Source organism: Puma concolor, chromosome B4, assembly GCF_028749965.1.
Source record: "Puma concolor isolate L17-30 chromosome B4, mPumCon1.1.hap2, whole genome shotgun sequence".
NCBI classification, from domain to species: Eukaryota; Metazoa; Chordata; class Mammalia; order Carnivora; family Felidae; genus Puma; species Puma concolor.
In genome coordinates, this window is record NC_141673.1 from 48857439 (window position 1) to 48879180 (window position 21742).

At 41.4% G+C, this 21742-nt stretch overlaps 1 protein-coding gene and 1 non-coding gene across 10 annotated transcripts in view; both read right to left on the reverse strand.

Moving 5' to 3' along the window:
• MDM2 (MDM2 proto-oncogene) overlaps window positions 1-9664 on the reverse strand; it is a 30708-nt gene extending 21044 nt beyond the window's left edge. For 4 of the 9 annotated variants that reach the window (XR_015253500.1, XM_086712864.1, XM_086712865.1 and 1 more), the window contains exons 1-6: window positions 9294-9433; window positions 8708-8779; window positions 8475-8559; window positions 5288-5362; window positions 3577-3710; window positions 183-232 (exon numbers count right to left, since the gene is read on the reverse strand). Coding sequence is in view for 8 of the 9 variants with exons in the window: in XM_086712864.1 (XP_086568990.1) it covers window positions 183-232; window positions 3577-3710; window positions 5288-5362; window positions 8475-8555 (340 nt within the window). In the remaining variant the exon portion in view is untranslated. Of the gene's footprint in view, window positions 1-182; window positions 233-3576; window positions 3711-4524; window positions 4612-5287; window positions 5363-8474; window positions 8560-8707; window positions 8780-9293 lie in introns of those variants that run through there. The other 5 variants (XM_086712863.1, XM_086712867.1, XM_025927046.2 and 2 more) reach the window with 5 other exon arrangements.
• Window positions 9665-14366: 4702 nt separating this feature from the next.
• LOC112864012 (U6 spliceosomal RNA) lies at window positions 14367-14470 on the reverse strand. Its single transcript, XR_003223942.1, has one exon. It is a non-coding gene; the product is annotated as a U6 spliceosomal RNA (small nuclear RNA).
• Between the last annotated feature and the right edge of the window lie 7272 nt (window positions 14471-21742).

A 21742-nucleotide genomic window follows, 5' to 3' on the forward strand; every position in this document is an offset into this window, starting at 1 on the left:
ATCCCAAGGCTTAAGTTAATGGAATAAGATATTTAACTTTACATGTCACAAAGTTGCATTAGAATCTCAGTATTATTTTACTTCATGTAGTTCATTTCTTCCCCTTAAATGACTTCCACATACATAAAACGTCTTTAAAATATTTTCATGGTGTCTGTTTATGTTATTCAAAATTAACTTACCATGCTGATTGACTACTACCAAGTTTCTGTAGATCATTGTATATATTTTCCTTGTAGGGAGGAAAAAAAAGAGACATACGTTTTAAAATAAAAATATATTACTAGACTTAACCAGACTTATAAATACGTATTAATATGAACTATATTGTGCACAAACTAAATTTTAAGTTACTGCATTCAGGGGTACTTGAGTGGCTCAGTCAGTTAAGTGTCCGAATCTTGATTTTGGCTCAGGTCATGATCTCACTGTTTGTGGATTCAAGCCCCAAATTGGGCTCTGTGCTAACAGCATGGAGCCTGCTTGAGGTTCTCTCTCTCTCCCACTCTCTCTCCCCTCCCCTGCTCATGCTCACTCATGGTCTCTCTCAAAATAAATAAACTTTAAATAAATTACTGCAAACTGTACCACTGGTAAGCTTCTAGGCCCTAAAAAGCACCATGATAATTAGCTGTATGATTACCTACTGTTACTCTTATTTAATCACAAAGGTCCCTCTAGCTGAAAGACTTCATATCTCCATTTCCTGAAATATGCCTTGTTTGGACCTCACCAAAAGACCCCAGAGAATGGGTGTGAATGCAGAAAGCAGTTTAATATATTTGTTTTCAAACAGAGAAGAAAAATTTCTAGCTCTGTACTTAAAGCTTAGAAGTAAACTGCCTAAAAAGGTAGTGGGTTGTGCAAAACCTGCATCCTACATAGGAACTTGATTATAATTTTGACTTCTATCAACTCATGGACCAACCACCTAATGAATTTTCTTTCTTAATCTTAAAATTTATTTAAAGTTTCCTTCATTCATTTAGTAAATACAGACTGAAAACAAGGAATAAAATGGAAACAAATCTCTGCCCTCATAGAACTTATACCCCAACAGGAAGACAATTCAGTTATTCCAGCCTTCACTGATGTTATGGTACAGCTTTTTTTTTTTTTTAAACTAACGACTTTAGAGAATGTTATTGGTTACGTATCATTTCTAATTCCTATCATTAAGGGAAAGTGCCAATCCCAATTATTTCTTTTCCCTCTTGGAACTAATGACACAGTTCTGTAAACTCATAAAAACCAGTATTCCTGTTCATACCCTTTTTCCAAGTTAGTAATCTCCCCAGTGTTTAATCTCTCAACATATTAAAATTCAAGTCAAAGATACTTTTTAAACTATGCTTTCAATGTGAGAAACTATACAACTGTACCTCAAAACATTATCAGAAGATTCAACACTCAAACAGTGCAAAATCACCAACATAGTTATAAAATAAAGCTTATATCCCAAGGCCAAATGTAAAATAACAACATAAATAAATATTAGACAGGGACACCAGGGTGGCTCAGCTGGTTAAGCATCTGACTTCAGCTCAGGTCATAATCTCACAGTTCCTGAGTTCAAGCCCCATATTGGGCTCTTTGCTCTCAGTGCAGAGCCTGCTTTGGATCCTCTGTTTCCCTCTCTCTGCCTCTCCCCCACTCTCTCCCTCTCAAAAAATAAATAAATAAATAAACATTAAAAAAATAAACATTAGACAAATGTGACTTAATGGAAGGATGTTTATATAATGTTGAATTAAGAAGCATGACAAAATTAAATATAGTATGTTCACAACTGGGTTAAAACACATCTGCACATAACAGAAAAACAGGTAAAAATACCACTCAATGACAAACTATAGTCTTTTTTTTTCCTATTTTTAGTTTTGTCTTTTCCTATTGTCCAATAATGAATACATACTATGCTTATATAATGAAACTGTTTTAAAGTTATAAATACTCCATTTAATTACCAACTTTTTAGCTATAATATTATTGAACATTAAACACCAGTAGAATCTAGTTAATTGTTTCAGGTGAAAAGTATTCATCCCATTAAGAAAAACATACAAGCTAAGGCTCTACACAGACTGTGCTAAACCACATGGGAAAAGGAATTCCAAATGTAAGGAAAGGATGACTGAAGAAACAGTCTTCACTGGGAATGCAAGCTGGTGCAGCCACTCTGGAAAACAGTATGGAGGTTCCTCAAAAAATTAAAAATAGAGGGGCGCCTGGGTGGCACAGTCGGTTAAGCGTCCGGCTTCAGCCAGGTCACGATCTCGCGGTCTATGAGTTCGAGCCCCGCGTCGGGCTCTGGGCTGACGGCTCAGAGCCTGGAGCCTGTTTCCGATTCTGTGTCTCCCTCTCTCTCTGCCCCTCCCCCGTTCATGCTCTGTCTCTCTCTGTCCCAAAAATAAATAAACGTTGAAAAAAAAAAAAATTTAAAAAAAAAAAAAATTAAAAATAGAACTACCCTACGACCCAGCAGTTGCACTACTAGGTGTTTATCCAAGGGATACAGGTGTGCTGTTTCAAAGGGACACATGCACTCCAATGTTTATAGCAGCACTATCAACAATAGCCAAATATGGGAAGAGCCCAAATGTCCATCGATGGATGAATGGATAAAGAAGATGTGGTATATATATACAATGGAGTATTACTCGGCAATCAAAAAGAATGAAATCTTGCCATTTGCAACTATGTGGATGGAACTGGAGGGTATTATGCTAAGTGAAATTAGAGAAAGACAAATATCGTATGACTTCACTCATATGAGGACTTTGAGGCAAAACAGACGAACCTAAGGGAAGGGAAACAAAAATAATATAAAAACAGGGAGGGGGACAAAACTTAAGAGACTGATAAATATGGAGAACAGAGGGTTGCTGGAGGGGGTGTGGGAGGGGGGATGGGATAACTGAGTAAGGGGCACTAAGGAATCTACTCCTGAAATCATTGTTGCACTATATGCTAACTTGAATGTAAATTTTAAAAAAATAAAATTAAAAAAAAAAAAAAAGAAAGAAAGAAAAAAAACAGTCTTCAGTTCCCAGTAATTCTAGAAAGGTTATCTGTGTTAAACTTGGCTGATGAAGTGCTATGATATATGACAAAATAATCTCCAAAGTAACAAATGCTTAAATTTAAGCCTTTACCACAGGGTAAAGATGGTCTTTGAAAGTAACTGCAGTATTTTTTAATTTACAGTAACCATGACTAACATTTAAGTGTGTTCTATGTGTCAAACACTGCTTTTTACACATTGTCTTCATAAACTCCACATTAAGTATTTATATTATCCCTACTTTACAAATAGGGTAATCTAAGGTTTTGAGCAAGTAAATCAATTTACCAAGTCACACAGCTAGTAAATAGCTGAGCTAGGTCTCAAAGCCAGGTTTGTAAGATTCCAGAATGTAGGTTCTCAAGCAATATGCTATCTTACCAAGAAATTAAATTTCCACATCTTTTATATATACAGCAACAATTTTTCTCTGACAAAAGGGAGTGAAGGTGGAGGCAAAGTGAAACATTTGTCCAGTTGGCTTTTTACAATTGACTAAACTGAAGAATTACCTGTGTTCTTTCACAGAGAAGCTTGGCACTCCAAACAAATCCCCTAGGAGATCATTGGAACAATACACAATATGCTGTTGCTTCTCATCATATAATCGTTTAGTCATTATATACTGGCCAAGGTAAAATATAACCTGAAATAGAAATATGATTTCTGAGCATTAAAGAAAAGTAAATGTTAGTTTCAAAAACATTCAATACCTCATTCATCTAAAGATGGTTAAACAACCAGCAACCATACCCACAACCATCTAGAATAACCTCTCTAGAGAGAGAGGGAGACAGAATCTGAGGCAGGCTCCCGGCTCTGAGCTGTCAGCACAAAGCCCGATGCGGGGCTCAAACCCATGAACCATGAGATCATGACCTGAGCCAAAGTCGGACTCAACCAACTGAGCCACCCAAGCGCCCCTCCCCTTATTTCTATCTACTACTAAATGCATACCTTTTGTTTAACTAATTACATGATGATAATGAGGTCAAACCCAAGTTAACAGCCCTAAAAATATCCTTAACCTCGACACTTCCCTACTGTCTGTAGACTTAACTGGCTAAGCAGGCCTCACTGAAAGGAATATTCCCTGGTAACTATGGACTGAAGAGACTGTTGATAGACCATGGGCAAGGAAGAAGAGAACCTACACTCCTACCAAACATCCCATTAGGAAGTTTATAAAAAGTGTGGCTGAAAAGGAAAATGATCTGGAGTCTCTTCTTGACCCACTATCCCAATGTAGATAAGGTACTTCAGTGTTTTAAGCAATCTGGGACCCATAAACTAAGTGAGAGAGATGGGGAAAAGGCACATTTCACTCACAGTGAAATTTTGCCTAAGATGACCCAATCTCTCACTGAAAATCATGCTTCTGTGCACAAATTTCAAGCTAGAGAACAATACATTGAAATGTATCCATTAAATAGAACATATACGTTCATGAATCAGCTCACCTCTATCCCAGAAAGATCAGTATACTGTACTCATGTATCTCTAGTGCAGAAGTTCTTAACCTGGGATCCATGGATGCCCAAGAAGTCCTTGGATAGAATTCAGGGGGTCCATTAATTTGGATGGAAAAAGAATTTCTGTATTTTCACTAACTTTTCACTGAAATTTAGCTTTCCTTCAATTATGAATATAGGCAACAAACCACAAAGTATTAGTAATACCTGTGATTTTTGCCACCAATAAAAACCACAAGTGTTTTCATATCATACTATGCTTGGTGTAAACATCTCAAAATATTAACTATACTCCTCAAAATATTAACTATACTCCTTGAAATTACATTATTAGGTCTACTACTAAATCTTATTTAATGTGTTAATAAAAAAGCACACACACACAAAAGCACATATATCAAGCTTGTTTACTATTTGGATAACTATGTTACATAATTTGTTTCTTTTGTAATCCTATACATTTTGGTTCATGCATTTGGAAACAGGATTCTGAGAAGACTTCCAGTTTGCCAAGTGGGTCCACAGCACAAAAATGCTAAGAACCCCTACAGAGTCTCCCTTTGTCTCAGAGGTGCTAGCTGAGAAGTGATATTCAAGTATAATTAGAATTTTCAGCTTCAAAGTATAGTCCAAATGACAATGCTTAATATTGCTGCTTCCTGAAAAATCCCTCCATATGGCCAATTTCTTCCCATGGCTACATGTAACTAATAAGACATTAGTTATCTTGTTCACGCTTAATTTAGCTTACCTCTTTCATAGTATAAGTGTCTTTTTGTGCACCAACAGACTTTAACAACTTCAAGAGCAATGGCTTTGGTCTAACCTATGAAAAACAAAAACTTGCTATTATACTTCCAAAATTATTCCAGAACTGTTAAGTCCCACAGTAAGCATGTCCATGAAGAATTTCAATAAACATAGCAGACATTACATTTAACAATCTCACAAGGTTAGAACTCAAAAAATAAGTCAAATGTTTTCACTAAATGCAATAAACTATAGAAACTGAATACCGCAGACTGTCAAGGCAGTGTGGAAAAAATACTGAGACTTAATTACTATGCAAATAGTCACATAATCCTCAAGTATCATCAGTTGCAATCAGAAATAGTGTCCACGCCAAGGCAGTGAAAATCATTCTTTTTCCTCCAGCTATTTCTATTATCTGCTTACTACCTTACAAACTTAAGCATAAATGGAATACTCCAATGAGATTACCATAAACTACATTGCAAAATCCAAGAGAGAAGAGTAAGTCTTTAGGGTAGGTCCTTTTCCCAATCTCTTCTTTCCACATATTAGGCTCCTGAAGGCTGGGCGACTTAAATAACTAACCCAAATGACAAGGATAATTAAGAGCAGATCTGAGACTGCAACTCACAACCCTCATCTACAAAGCAGCATTTTCTTCCTACTATATCATGCTGCCTCTTAATTGGTCTACATTTCAAATACCTACTTGACAAACATCTATTGAGCTTGTACTACACACCAGACAGTGCTAGATATTGGGGGGGAGGGGAAATAAATAAAATACGAGCTGTATTCAAGGAACCAGCCAACTAAATCAGGGGTCAATTTTTTTCTATAAAGAGCCAGAATGTAAATATTTGAAGCTTTTCCTGCCACGTGGTCTGACTCAGAAGTACAGAATATATGTAAACCAATAGCCATGGCTGCATTTCAGTAAAACTTTCTTCACAAAAACAGGCAGGAGACCAAATTCAGTCCACAGGTTATAGCTTGCCTGACCCTGATTTAGAAGTTTTGCAAGTGGTATTGAGAAAGTAACTGGCAAGGAGACAGAGATATAATATACTCTTTCTCCCTAACTGTTGCTATATCAAAATCTTCAAAACTCAACTATCTTTATAACTTGCTCCCTCCACAAAGACTAGTGTCTCTGCACCTCTCTTCAATATATTCCCATCCTTTGTCTAACTTGGAAATCTAACAGCATCCCAGTATGCAATCTAACTCTCAAAAGTAAATTTAAGAAAACTGCCTACTTCCAGCTAATCAATTAAACAACCAAAAAACTTAAAATACACTTAAGTGTAGTATTGAATCATTAGCTGTTCTGATCACACACTTTTGGGGGGGGAGGGGTTACATATACACTTTACTTCCAGGGTACTTAAAGAATGACCTCTCTGAAAAGATACAAAATTATTTTTTTCCTCCTCAAATTTTATATATGCTATGTTAACTTCAAACTACATAAAACAACTCAAAGTAAAAATCTGCAATGGAGAGCCATTAGTTTTTTATTAAGACCTGAAAGACATGCAATAAGAAAACTGTAAGAAGCATTCTTAATCTTACATTTAATAACAAAGAGATAAATAAATGCCAAATGAAAAAGATCTAGATGTGAAAATTAAAATATTACAAGAAAATACAGGGCTATATCTGCATAATCTTGGGATGGGAGAATTCTTCCAAAGCATGATATGAAATTCAAAAACCAACAAGTCTGACTTCATAAAAACATTCTCAAAAACAACCTAAAGTTAAACATTTGTAAATGATAAAAGTCAAATATATTTGAAACACAGAGAACTACAAATTATTACAAAAAACACAATAAAACAAAAAGAAAAGTGAACAGATGAGACCAAGTAAATTCCAGAAGAAAGAAACGATTTAACGAATGACAAGACGCCCAATCTCAACAGACATTAAGGAAATACAAATTTAAACGATGATACAGTACCTTTTACCACAAAAGTAGCAAAATAATAAAAACTGATAATATTCAGTGTTGGCAGAGGTGAAAACTGTTACAATCTTGTGGTAATCAAGATGTGAATAACAATCAAATATATGTATAGTTTAGGACCCAAGAGTTCTACTTCTACAAAATCCTACAGGATGAGACATGTACAAAGCAGCGCTATTTTTTTTATAAAAATTTTTTATTAATGTTTATTTATGATAGACAGAGCATGGGTGGGGGAGGGAGAGGCAGACACAGCATCTGAAACAGGCTCCAGGCTCTGAGTTGTCAGCACAGAGCCAGTCACAGGGCTCGAACTCATGAACCACGAGATCATGACCTGAGCTGAAGATGGACGAACTGAGCCACTCAGGCACCCCAAAGGAGCACTGTTCGTAATACTCAAAAATAAAACTCAATTTTCTAAAAAACTATAAAAAAAAAACCAACCCTATCAGTAGAGGCATAAATTTTTTAAATACTACTACCCTAATGCTTTGAACGCTACGGAGGCATTAAACAGAATTCTGTAGATTTACTGACATGGATGGAATTTGCACCACACCTCTAGTTTAATCCTGTTTTAATAGAACAGAACAATAACACGTCATATATGGGTATATACATAGGAAAAATCTAAAAGGAGACATGGTTGAAAGAGAAGACTAGAGGGGTGCCTGAGTGGCTCAGTCAGTTAAGCATCTGACTCTTGATTTCGGCATAGGTCATGATCTCATGGTTCATGGGACAGAGCCCCACATCAGGCTCTGTGCTGACAGCTCGAAGCCTGCTTGGGATCCTCTCTCAAAATGAATAAACTTAAAAAAAAAAAGAGAGAGAGAGATGATCAGAATTTTCAGTTTTCTGTAATGCCTAAAATCTTTCTAAGCATGAATTAGTTTTGTGACTTTTAGAAACCATTTAGGAAGTTCAATAAGTCAAAATAGAAAAAAAAATCGGTCACATAATAAACATAGCTTCAGCATCCATGCTTAAGAATATAATGGAACTCAATTTTACATCCAGTGTGGGAAAGTACGAAGAAAATGATACAGGTTCTTACAGTCAGCTTTTACAGTTATGCCTGAGTGGCAGAATTCAAGCTATGTTCATACAATTTCATTTAAAGAGCCATGCCATAAATGTGGTCTATGGAATTTAGTTGATCACCTCATAAATTATTCTTAAAAGTTACACTTGAGACAAAAATACCAACCAGGGTCTCTTGTTCCGAAGCTGGCATCTGTGAGGTGCTTACAGCACCATCGGTAGACACAGACATGTTGGTATTGCACATTTGCCTATGAGTAGGAAAAAAACACACATGATAAAAACTTGAAATAATGAAACAAAGGTGAAAAAAAAACCAACAAAGTCATATGGGAAGAAGATAAACACTGCCCTTAAATATTGTAGTAAAACTAAAGCCAGTAACAAGCGGGTCCTTACCTGGATCAATGTAGAATAAGTGCTCTACGTCGGTGACCACAGGTATCTACCTCTAATCGCCAGTGAATACAGCTGGGAAAAAGCATAGTTTAAATAGCCCCAGCTGGAGACAAGTCAGGGCTTAGCTCCTTCTGCTGCGTACTAGGAACGTGTCCGAACTTGACCAGCCCAAAGGGAAAAGCTGAGTCAACTTAGCCACAGAACCAGCCCAAACTCGCCCAGACAAGGCGCCGGCTTCACGCAGTCTACGGAACAGGCACCTGTCATCATTGGGACCCCAAGCCGAGAGGCCGCCGACGGCCCCGCAACGCACCCCCCGCCCACGTGACCTTTACCCTGACCACCCGCGGAGCCCCCCGCCTCCCGCCCGCGGGCTGGCGCGCCCGAAACCCCGCCCTCCCCCCCTCCGGGCGGCCACAGCCTCACCTCCTTCCAACAAAAACCTCCACAAACCCACGTGCCCCGCGCCCCCGACCACCAAATGCACAAAGCCCGCAGGCGGGGAAGAGGCTACAAACGACAGCGAGCTGGGAAACCCAAGTCACAGAACAAACCCAGAACTGCCCATGCGCTTCCCGGCCGGTACCTGCTCTCACCAAGCGGAGTTGTCCGCGCCTGGAGTAGGAAGAACGGGGACCCTCGAGGCTCCCCAGTTCCCTTCACTGGGCAGGCAGAAGCCCGACGCCGTGGGCCTCGGCGACCATTCCACTCACGGGGCCCAGGCCACTGGGGCGCTCGAACGCACTGGGTCCGGAGAAGAGAGAGGCTCCTGGCGGCGAAGCCGGCAGGACCTCGGTCAGAGGGGTTAGGGCTGCCCCTCAGACTCGGGCTCTTACTCCATTTTCTTTCTAGCCACACAGGGCCGCACAGGCCCCAGGAGGACCCGAGCCGGCCGAGGCGCGCCCAATGCGCGCCCCCTGCTGCCCCAGAGGAGCGCGCCGGAAGCCGCGACTCATCAGGGCGCTTGCGCGCGCGCGCGCGCCCAGGCCCCAACACGTCCGCCAATTGGGGGAGGGGGCTGGGCCGGCCGCCTCCGTGAAGGGGGCGGTCCGGGAGCGCGGCGCGCGCAGCGCCTGCCACTGGCCGCCACCCGGCGGGAGAAGAGGCCGTGCAGGCGCGCGCGTTCGGCGGGTGTCGACCGCCAGCTCTCCCGGGGTGGGGCTCGGCTCAGCCCGCCGCGCTTCGTTTGGCGCGCGACCCTTGGGACTTCTTTAACCGTTGTGCTATTTCTGTATTTCATGTGTTTACAACTTTCGGCCGCGATGGAAACTGAAGGCACCAGGCGTATCTGAGTGCAGCTACCAAAAAAGAAACCAAAATTAACAGCTGTGCGATAGATGAAGCCCACACCGCCAGCCACTGGAGTTATATACAAACGAGTTATTTCAAGACTTGTTTTTTTTTTTAAGTACAATTAAAAATAGTACAATATAAAAAATAACACAATATAGACTCGTACGTGATGCATACAAATGTTCTGGCTGGAGAAATAGAAGACTTGTGGCTACAGTGATGGGGGTATCAGGGAGATAAGGAACGGCGGTTACTTTTTACTTTATGCTTTTAGATGTTATGGTTTGTTTATATAATATATACATTCTCAAAAAATAGATAAGACTCGGTACTGAAAGATTCACCTTGCCCCTTTTGGCATATAGGCGTGGCAATTTCAAAAATAAATAAGGACGTAAGAATTGAGTTTGTTCAACCCAAAAGGCACAGTCATTGCAAAGAACGAGCTTCTTTGGCCAGGAAGCAATTAGTTCCTTTTTTTAAAGGACTTTTTTTTTTTAAGTTGTAACTTTACCTTCTCCCACTCCCTAGCCTACAAGAAAGGAATCTCTTAAACATACTGGTCTCTGAACTGATTTAATTGCCAACATTATTATCTTCAGGGATTTGGTTTGGCTTTTTAAGAAAAACCTCATCTTGGGGTGCCTGGGTGGCTCAGTCGGTTGAGCATCCAACTTTGGCTCAGGTCATGATCTCATGGTTCTTGGGTTTGAGCCCCATGACTGGCTCTGTGCTGACATCTCAGAACCTGGAACCTGCTTCAGATTCCGTGTCTCCCTCTCTCTCTGACCCTCCCCTGCTGTCTCTCTCTCTCTCTCTCTCTCTCTCAAAAAATAAATAAACATTAAAAAAAAAACTAAGAAATTGGAGTTTCCTGAGGCACCTGGGTGGCACTTGATTTCTGCCCAGGTAATTCGGCTCTCAATTTCAGCTCAGGTAATGATCTTGTGGTTCATGAAATCGAGCCCCAAGACAGGCTCTGCACTGACAGCAAGGAGCTGGCTTGGGATTGTCTCTCTCTCTCTCTCTCTCTCTCTCTCTCTCTCTCTCGGGATTCCCTCTCTCTCTCTCTGCCCATTCCCTGTGGACACACACGTGTGCATGCTCTTTCACTCTCTCTCACTCCCTCTGTCTCAAAATAAATAAACTTTAAAAAAAAAGAAAAGAAAGAAAGAAAAGAAAGAAAGAAAGAAAGAAATTGGAGTTTCATTAAATGCCAAACGAGAGGGGCGCCTGGGTGGCTCAGTCGGTTAAGCGTCCGACTTCGGCTCAGGTCATGATCTCACAGTCTGTGGGTTCGAGCCCCGCGTCAGACTCTGTGCGGACAGCTCAGAGCCTGGAGCCTGTTTCGGATTCTGTGTCTCCCTCTTTCTCTGACCCTCCCTGTTCATGCTCTCTCTCTCTCTCTCTCTCTCTCTCTCTGTCTCAAAAATAAATAAATGTTAAAAATGCCAAACGAGAATTTGGGCTATGGACAGTAAGCAAATTAGGAGAGATCAGAAGGAGGTAAGTAGGTGAATTGCTTTAAACTGTGGCTTTAGCACCACCACCTTGAGCCAATTCAAGCTCTGAATAGTCTGGCTAGCCGCCTCTAGATCAACTGTCCCCTTTCTCACTGGCTCTGTGTTTTGAAAAAATTCTCTTGGCAGAATTAGTAGAGCAGAGGAGCAAAGGGCAGAACTGACCGGATTAGTCTTTCTCTAATGAAATCAGAGAAGACCAGGAAGGAAGGAAAAAGTGATAGGATTTGAGGTGCTGGGGAGAGAGATGGATGAGGCAAGGATTCTATCTTTCAAGGAAACGGTATTAAAAACTTACCATGTGGAACAAGCACTACCCAAGGCCCCAGGTGGTCAACAACATAGTCATACTCCCTGCTGTCACACAATCTAACAGTCTGACTCTACATTTCCACCCAAAGAGAATGACAATATCACTGACACAAAGTCTAGAGGAAATGAAAAGTTGGCTGTTGTTGAGTTTTGGTTGATGCACCAGAGAACAAAGAGTTCGGTGGTAGAAAATGTGGAACTGAAGCTTGGGCTAGAGACAGAGCTTTTGAGATGACGATTGGCTCAACATGTAAGAACTGATGAGCTCCTCAAAGGAGAGAAGAGACAGACTGGGATAAGGCAGCCGGGGTAGAAACAGCAAAAAATGAGCGAAATGACCAGAAGTCTACCTAAAGCAGGCTATCTAATGGTGTTCCCCAAACTGGAAGAGTCAAGTAATGATACTGAATACTGCAGGAGTCAGAGAAGATGAGGAACAAGAAAACACATTGGATCTTCTCACTCTAACATCGTTGGCATCGTTTGTGACTTTACGATTAAGAAAGAAATGCAAACAGCTGCTGCTGTTTTCCTGCATTCCACCATCATCGTTTGTCACTCTGCCCTTGCACTTATACCAGACTTTTCTGGAAGCAAACATCTGCTTAATTTTTAGTAGCATTGTTCTCGATACCCTTCTTTGTTCCAAGAGATGGAGACACCTTGAGCGTCGTGTTCTTTGGGACCTAAAGTCTGCAAACACATTTACAATAGACTTTTGTCCTGGTCCCAGGGCCACCTCAGACTTGCACTTATTAACGATAACTGATTAATCTTTAAAGAATGGGGGGAAATAAACAAGCTTTATCTCAGAAACAGTGTTTAGAATGCTGAAAGTTTCACAATATTTATTTGACTGTAAAATTGTAGAAGTAGTTCAAATTCCACTTATCCTTCCAAACGTCTGGAGATGGATAATGTTATTTAAAAAGCAAAATCCCAGCAAACGGTGAATATAAACACAGGCGCTTTTTTAAATGTTTATTTGTTTATTTTGAGAGAGCTCTCCAATGAGGGAGAGGCAGAAAGAGGGGGGGAGGGAGAGAATCCCAAGCAGGCTCAGCGAGGAGTCCGACACAGAACTCCATCTCACAAACTGTGAAATCATGACCTGAATCAAAATCAAGAGTCAGGTGCTCAACCAGCTGAGCCACCCAGGTGCCCACAGACTTTTTGTTTCTATTTTTAAGAATTCATCGACTAACTTTCTGTTTATTTTGACAAGTTTAAAATATGCAGAAACATTCACACAATTAATATCTAATGTAACCATTGCCTAGAATTCACATTTGTCATTTCTGCTTCAGATATATTTTAAAATATGGGATACTAAAAAAAACATTGAAATATCCCTGTTCTTAATCCCATTCTCTTCCCTCTCCTGGGGCAATTGTAACTATCAGTTTGGTGTATACCCGTTAAGTCCATGTCTTTATATGTTGACTATAAATTTATGACACTGTAAACAGTAAATACAGTAGTCTACATACATACAAAAAGAACTGCTGGGCCATACGGTAGTAAGCCTTATATGGAATTTCAAAATCTAGCAAGGAAAGCTGTCCTTATCTTTTTCAGTATTGTCTGTTCTTGGATGTCACTTTTAGAATTCATTTGTCTAAATCATAAACCAGAATCCTATTGGAATTTTGATTCAAATTGCATTGGATTAATTGATTAATTTGATGTCTTTTCAGTCTGGATTCTTTCCAGATAAGAACATGACAGCTTTTTTCAGGTCTCCCTTTGCATTCTTTAATAATGTTTTATCATTCTCTCTATAAGACAATGATTGATTTTTGTATTTTGATCTTACAGCCATCAATACTGCTGCATTTTGTTTTATATACACCGCTAGTTTTTCAGTAGATGCTCTTGAATATTTTTATGAAAACAGTAATGTCATCTGTAAAAATCATCAGTTTGTCTCTTCCTTTCTTACATCTTCTTTTCTTAGAACCTTTAGAGCAATTATTATTTTATGGAATAGTAGCAAAGATAGTGGACATCGTTGTCTTATTCCTGACGTTAGTAAAAATGCTTTTAGAGATGCCTAGGTGGCTCATTTAAGTGTCTGTTAAGTGTCAGTTAAGTGTCAGTCAGTTAAGTGTCTGACTCTTGATTTCAGCTCAGGTCACGCTCTCGCAGTTTGTGGGTTTGAGCCTCACATCAGGCTCTGTGCTGACAGCACGGAGGCTGCTTGGGATTCTGTTTCTCCCTCTCTTTCTCTGCCCCTCCTTCACTCGTGCACATGCATGTGCACTCTCAAAATAAACGTGAAAAAAATGCTTTTAAAATTGATGGATGATGTAAGTTTTAGGTAGAGCCCCTTTATTATATTATAAAAGTTTCCTTCGACTCATGTTTGAATTTTTTTTTGAATATGAATGAGAGTTCAATTTTATCTAATGCTTCTTTATGTATCTGGAAATAATCATGTGGCTTTTCTCCTTAATCTGTTAATATGGTCAGAACTGTAGTGGCAGATTTTCCTTCTTTCTTTCTCTCTTTTTCTCTTCCTCTCTTTCTTTCTTTTTAATATGGAACATTTCACAAATTTGCATGTTATCCTTGCTCAGGGGCCATAAGAATCTCTGTACCGTTCAAATTTTAGTGTTTGTGCTGCTGAAGTGAGCACTGTAGTGATAGATTTTCTAAGATTGAACCATCCTTTTTTACTCATATAGACTCTACTTAGTTATAATGGGTCTTTTGTTTTAAATGTTTTATTTGTTTTTGAGAGACAGAGACAGAGCACTAGCAGGGGAGGGGAAGAGAGAGAGGGAGACACAGAATCCAAAGCAGGCTCCAGGCTCAAATTCGTGAACCACTAGATCATGACTTGAGCTGAAATCAGATGCTTAACTGACTGAGCCACCCAGGTGCCCTGGGTCGTGTTTTTTTTTTTTTGTTTTTGTTTTTTTCGTTTGTTTGTTTTTTTAAGACACTGATGAACTGAATTTGCAACAGGAATAGTGTAACTGGATGGTATGGAGCCTAACTGATATCTTATCCTGTCCTTAGAGATTACCAAATAGCTCAGGGATTTAAGTGGAGATATTGTCCTGCTGAGAACAGTTACTCAGTTCTCCAGGCTAAGTTCAGACAAGGCCCAGTTCTTGACTTGAGATTCTGGTTCCCACAGGGCAATACAGGCTCAACCAGTTTGATGACTTTTAGCATTGAGACAGTTTGTTTTGTTTTGTTTTTAATGTTTATTTTCGAGAGAGAGAGAGAGAGAGAGAGAAATAGTGCATGTGTGTGCAGGGAGAGGCAAAGAGAGAAGGGGACAGAGGGTCCAAAGCAGGCTCTGCACTGGCAGCAACGAGCCCATGAAGGGATCGAACTCATGAACCATGAGATTGTGACCTGAGTCAAAGTTGGACATTCAACTGACTGAACTACCCAAACACCCCAGCATTGAGAGTTTTAAAGGAGGACCAGGAGCAAAACAGGTTACCTTCTAGAGGAATGAAGAGTTTATACCCCCCTCTACCCACCCCTCAATCAAATCTGAGACTTGTGACCACATCTTGGCCGAACATTGCTGAGGCACTCAACTGGCAGAAGAGACATAGAGGTTGAATAGCATCCCCTGCTTTGGTGTGGAGGGGTTTCTGGAGTTTCTCACAGGTCAGTGGTCCCTAAAGAAGATGGCAGGGGTAGAGGAGTTTTGCTGGTAGCTCCCAAGATGGCTACTGCTTTGGCAATAGAACGCTGGCAGCAGTAGATGCTATGGGATGTCCATTGGTGGAATGTGTTGAATTGGGCAAAACAAGGTGAGCTTTATTCAGCTTCCCCCTGCCCAACTTCCTGCCAGGCCTATGCCATAGGACCATTTGGAGAACTAGCTTTTGGATGCCTGCCAAATGGAGGGAACTGCTATCCAATTGGTATTACAGAGAAGCCAAGATAACCAACAGAGAGAGGGCAGAAATGCCTCCATTGTCTAGCTGGGATTTTTCATATAAAGAAAACAAGGATATGTGCAACTAATAAAAGTGCAACAAATTTCAAGGGCAATCATGTAAGGAAAGGTCATTCCCCCCACCCCTGTTTTCTCCCCTGAGTGCAAAGGAGTAATATAGCAGTTTTTTATTGCTGTGTAATGAATTACCACAAATGTACTGGCTTAAAGCAATGCAAATGTATTGGCTCACAGTTCTGTGTGTCAGAAGTCCAAGTAAGCTCGACTGTATTTCTCCGCTCCAGTTCTCACAAAGTCAAAAATCAAGATTGGCCAACTTGCGGGGCGCCTGGGTGGCTCAGTCGGTTGGGCGTCCGACTTCAGCTCAGGTCACGATCTCGAGGTCCGTGAGTTCAAGCCCCGCGTCAGGCTCTGTGCTGACAGCTCAGAGCCTGGAGCCTATTTCAGATTCTGTGCCTCCCTCTCTCTCTGCCCCTCCTTGCTTGCGCTCTCTCTCTCTCTCAAAAATAAAGAAACATTAGGGGCGCCTGGGTGGCGCAGTCGGTTAAGCGTCCGACTTCAGCCAGGTCACGATCTCACGGTCCGTGAGTTCGAGCCCCGCGTCAGGCTCTGGGCTGATGGCTCAGAGCCTGGAGCCTGCTTCCGAATCTGTGTCTCCCTCTCTCTCTGCCCCTCCCCCGTTCATGCTCTGTCTCTCTCTGTCCCAAAAATAAATAAACGTTAAAAAAAAAAAATTAAAAAAAAAAAAAAAAAGATTGGCCAACTTGGGTTCTTACCTGGAGGCTCTCAAGAAAAACCTGCTTTCTAGCTCATTCCGATTGTTGTCCCAGTTCTTGGTAATTGTAGAATTGTGGCTGCCTTTCCTTGCTGATTGTCAATGGAGGCCCCCACTCAGCTTATTCCTTGGCACCTGGTCCCCTTCATCTTCAAGCCAGCAACTGTGTGTGGAGTCCCCCTTATACTTCAAATCTCTAACTTACTCCTCTGCCAATAGCCAAAGAAAACTCTGAGTTTAAAGGCTCCTGTGATTAGAATTGGCCAACCTAGATAAACTCCTTTTTGCCAAGTGATAGCGCATCCTCATGGGCATAATATCTCATCGTATCCCCCAGCTTCTGCACATGCTCGCAGGGGAGAGAATTCTACAGGGCGAGGGTCGTTGTCGGTCATTTCTGGAATCCGCATACTGGTAGTGAGAACAGGGAAGGGAGAGTGGGATGTTGCAGACCCAATACCACAACCTCATCCCTAGTTCCAGGTTACCACAGCCACGGATTCAGCCTGCTCTAGTGCACGAGGAAGGCCAGCTTTGGATCGAATATGAATTGAAGTTTCAAAATGAAGGAGTCAGTCTTAATAAGTGAAATGTGACCCTGTTCAGATAACTAAAAGAACTGAACAGTGATGAATTTGCATTGAGGTGTCACTGAGGGAAACTGCCTCCCAGTGAAAATGGGGATTACCATGGTGCACTACACCAAGACGTTTGGTTGCAGTAAAACTCCAGAAAGAAGCTCTTTATGGTGATGTTTTAAATTTGGACTTTTTCGTCTAGGTTTTTGAGATTGGTCTATATTGGGGTGCCTGGGTGGCTCAGTCGGTTAAGTGGCCGACTTCGGCTCAGGTCATGATCTCGCGGTCCGTGAGTTCGAGCCCCACGTCGGGCTCTGTGCTGACAGCTCAGAGCCTGGAGCCTGTTTCAGATTCTGTGTCTCCCTCTCTCTGACCCTCCCCCGTTCATGCTCTGTCTCTGTCTCAAAAATAAATAAACGTTAAAAAAAAAAAAAAAAACAAAAAACAGGAGATTGGTCTACATTGATTTTTCCTTACATACCCTTGTTTTGATATCAAGGTTTTAATGGTCTTATGCATTGAGTAGTTTTTTCTATTCTGTGAAACAGCTTGTAGAAGACTGGAAGTGCATGTTCATTAAAGGCTTGATGAAACTGATCTATGAAATGATTAAGGCATGGAGAGGTCTTTTGGTATTGGAAACTTTTGACTACTAAAGAAATTTCTATTTCTTTAATGATTATTGTTTAGATTTCTTATTTCTCCTGAAGTCAGTTTTGTTCGTGTATATTTTTCCTACAAAATGATCCATTTCATCCTAGTAGTTCTATTTTGGGGGTGTGATTGTTTATATCATGATCTTCTGATATACAAAAGACTCTACAACTGTATCTGTAGTCATGTTGCTCTTTTCAGTCCTAATATATGATGTTATTTAGTATTGAGGATGTGTTCTAAAGCCAAGATCTTGGAAAACCCATTCTTGTACTGGGTGGTTGAAAACATCTGGAAGTTGCAGCACAGCAACTCAGAGATTCTGAGGTAGCATAAGCCACAGCATCCAGGGTCCTGTAGAGGCCAGGATGTCCTCATTGGGCTGGTCTGGGGCACGATTTGGGCTGTGGTTCTGGCTGCTGCCCAGCCTCCTCCGTACCTGTCCGCTTTCCAAGCTGGTTACTCAGCTTTTCCAATGATTCTATGAGCCAATATCCTTTTAATAGTTCCCCCACCTGCCCCCGCAAATCACACAAGATTGATGATACGATCTCACGTTTCGTGGGTTGGAGCCCTGAGTCGGGCTCTGTGCTGACAGCTCAGAGCCTGGAGCCTATTTCAGATTCTGTGCCTCCCTCTCTCTCTGCCCCTCCTTGCTTGCGCTCTCTCTCTCTCTCAAAAATAAAGAAACATTAGGGGCGCCTGGGTGGCGCAGTCGGTTAAGCGTCCGACTTCAGCCAGGTCACGATCTCACGGTCCGTGAGTTCGAGCCCCGCGTCAGGCTCTGGGCTGATGGCTCGGAGCCTGGAGCCTGTTTCCGATTCTGTGTCTCCCTCTCTCTCTGCCCCTCCCCCGTTCATGCTCTGTCTCTCTCTGTCCCAAAAATAAATAAACGTTGGGAAAAAAAAAATAAAAAAAAAAAATAAAGAAACATTAAAGATTGATATTATGGGTTGAACTACATTCCCTAAAAATTCATATGATGAAGTCCTAACCCCCATTATCTGAAAATGTGACCCTCTAGGGGGTCGCTACAGATATAATTAGTTAAGATAGAGTCATACTGGAGTAGAGAACACCGTTAATCCAATATGACTGGTCCCCCTATAAATAGGGGAACTCTGGACATGGAGACACACAGGAGAACACCATGCAAAGACTGCTTATGCTGTACAAACCAAGGAACTGCCAGAAGCTAGGAGAAATACCTGACACACATCCTTGCAAAGCAACTTTAGAGGGAGCATGGCCCCAATGACACCTTGACTCCAGACTTCGGGCCTCCAGAACTGTGAGACAATATACTTCTGTTGTTCTGAGCCACCTGGTTTGTGGCACTTTGTTAAGGCAGCCCTAGCAAACTAACAGTTAGTTTCTATGACTTACCGCTGAGAAGCATGACTGATACCGCTGTGTATTGAGTGACTAATTATGGAACAACCCAGAACTGGCGAATCCGACAGCTTAGGGCAGAGATGGGTGTCTTTGAATGCCAGGTTGGCATGAGCTTCACATTAAAATCTCACAAAAGTAGAATTGTCTTGCAGGTCTGTAGAGCGATCTTGGGTGGCGTTAAAGTTTTCCTCCCAAGTGGGGACGGGTGGCTGGCACCAACCTCAGTGGATGCTTTGAGTGGGTCAGAGATTTCCTGCCCTGGAGGTCCACAGTCTCTGCCTGACCACTCAGTTTTATGCTGTTGCTGGTTTCTGAGTTGTTTGAAACTGATGACTACAACTGGATCCAGATGTTTCTGCTATGGATCTTCGAGGCGGTTAAAAAAGACACTGCCTTCTCCATGATAAGGAGCTGCCTCACAGACACATGGATCTTCAAATTTTTTCTCACATGGCTAGCTCTAGAAGGGGGCAGCCAATTTCTATTTCTCAGCCCTGTAACTCAGGTCACTGGAACACTTTTTTTTTCTTCTTCTTTTTTTTATTTTATTTTTTTAACATTTATTTATTTTTGAGACAGAGAGAGACAGAGCATGAGCAGGGGAGGGTCAGAGAGAGAGGGAGACACAGAATCCGAAACAGGTTCCAGGCTCTGGGCTGTCAACCCAGAGCCCGACGTGGGGCTCAAACTCACGGACCGCGAGATCATGACCTGAGCCGAAGTCAGCTGCTTAACTGACTGAGCCACCCAAGTGCCCCTTTCTTCTTTTTTTTAAAGTCCTGATACTCTTTGTTATGAGAGCCAGCACTATCGCTTGCATAGATTATGTTAGGCATTTCAGGTCAAATTGTTCCCTAGAACCCCAAATAAAGGACAGAAAGTTAAGACGAAGAAGCACAAATGACTGACCTTGCAGTACATGCTCAACCAAAAATAGCTCAAGATACTCTCATTGATAAGAGTCTTGGCAGCATCCGTACGCTTACTCTCTTTGGCTGGAACAAATAGGCACTGAAAACATGGGGGGAATAGACCTACAAACAATACATACTGTAATGGATTTTTACTAAGTAGTGGGGTTGCACATCTAGCTCGCTACAACTCAGATAAATAAAAAATTACGTTTTAATTTTACCCACAATTGTTGTTGAGGCTGGGGGGCGTCTCGGTGGCTTAGTCAGTTAAGCATCTGACTCTTGATTTCGGCTCAGGTCATGATCCCAGGGGCATAGGATCCAGCTCAGTGTTGGGCTCCTGGCTGGGCATAGAGCCTGCTTAAGATTCTCTCTCTGCCCTTCCCTCTGCCCCTCTCCCCTGTTCGCTCACTCTCTGTCTCATAAATAAATAAATAAATAAATAAATAAATACTTAAAAAAAAATTATTGCTGAACCTATACCTGGACTTTCATAGGAAAATTAATTAAATGTCCAATATTTTAAAATCTGGTTGGATATGATCATGTAAACAATCTAGACAGTTGCCAGTCTCTTTTAAGTAGAATTGTTTATAGGTGCTTATGGCATTTAACAGTTTATCTTAAGGATTTCAGTGAGTAGTCATGCAATAAAAATTCTGGTTTTAAAAAAATAGATGGATAGGAAGAAAGAAGAAAGAAAGAAAGAAAGAAAGAAAGAAAGAAAGAAAGAAAGAAAGAAAGAAAAGAGAGAAAGAGTGATTGATTTCCTTTGGATTCCCCTCACCCCTGCTTTTCTAAATTGGTATTTTCGTATGGGGGTGGGGAGGAGGTGCCCCGGGCTATGCACTATCCTTTGTCAATTCTGCTCACATCCACTGCTTTCCAGCCTGATGTCCCTTATCTATCAGGTTTCTCTACGTTTGTTAGCTTCTGATGCTGCTACCTAGAGGTTAAATCCCAGTCTCCACTAATAAAATCTAATCCCATCCCCTTGCTCTGTGAGCCTCTTGGCTTCAGCACTTACTGCTTAGATTTGTGAGTTCCCTTTTTACTGCCGGTACAAAAGAAAATCTCTTGGGGTACCTGGGTGGCTCAGTCGGCTAAGTGTCTGACTTTGGCTCAGGTCATGATCTCATGGTTCATGGGTTTGAGCCCCAGGTCAGGCTCTGTGCTGACAACTCAGAGCCTGAATCCTACTTCAGATTCTGTGTTTCCCCCTCTCTCTGTCCCTCCCCTACTCCTGCTCTGTCTCTGTCACTCAAATAAAAACATTGAAAAAAAAATTAAAAAGAAGAAAATCTTGATTTCAAGTTATGCTATATAGGCATATAGGTGTGTGTTTAAATTTATATTTATGAATGTATACATATTTATATTTTATTTGTTATTTTATGCACCTACATATGTTTAAAGGGGGTATAAAGTTTTCTCTTCAGCAGTTATTCACCAGAAAACTGACTTAATTTTAAATAAAAATTGGGGGGAGTGCCTGGGTGGCTCAATCGGAGAAGCGTCAGACTCTCGTTTCAGCTTAGGTCGTGATCTCAAGGTTCATGGGTTCAAGCCCTGCATCAGGTTCTGTACTGACAGCATGGAGCCTGCTTGGGATTCTCTGTCTCCCTCTCTCTCTCTGCTCCTCCTCTGCTCTCTCTCTCTCTCTCTC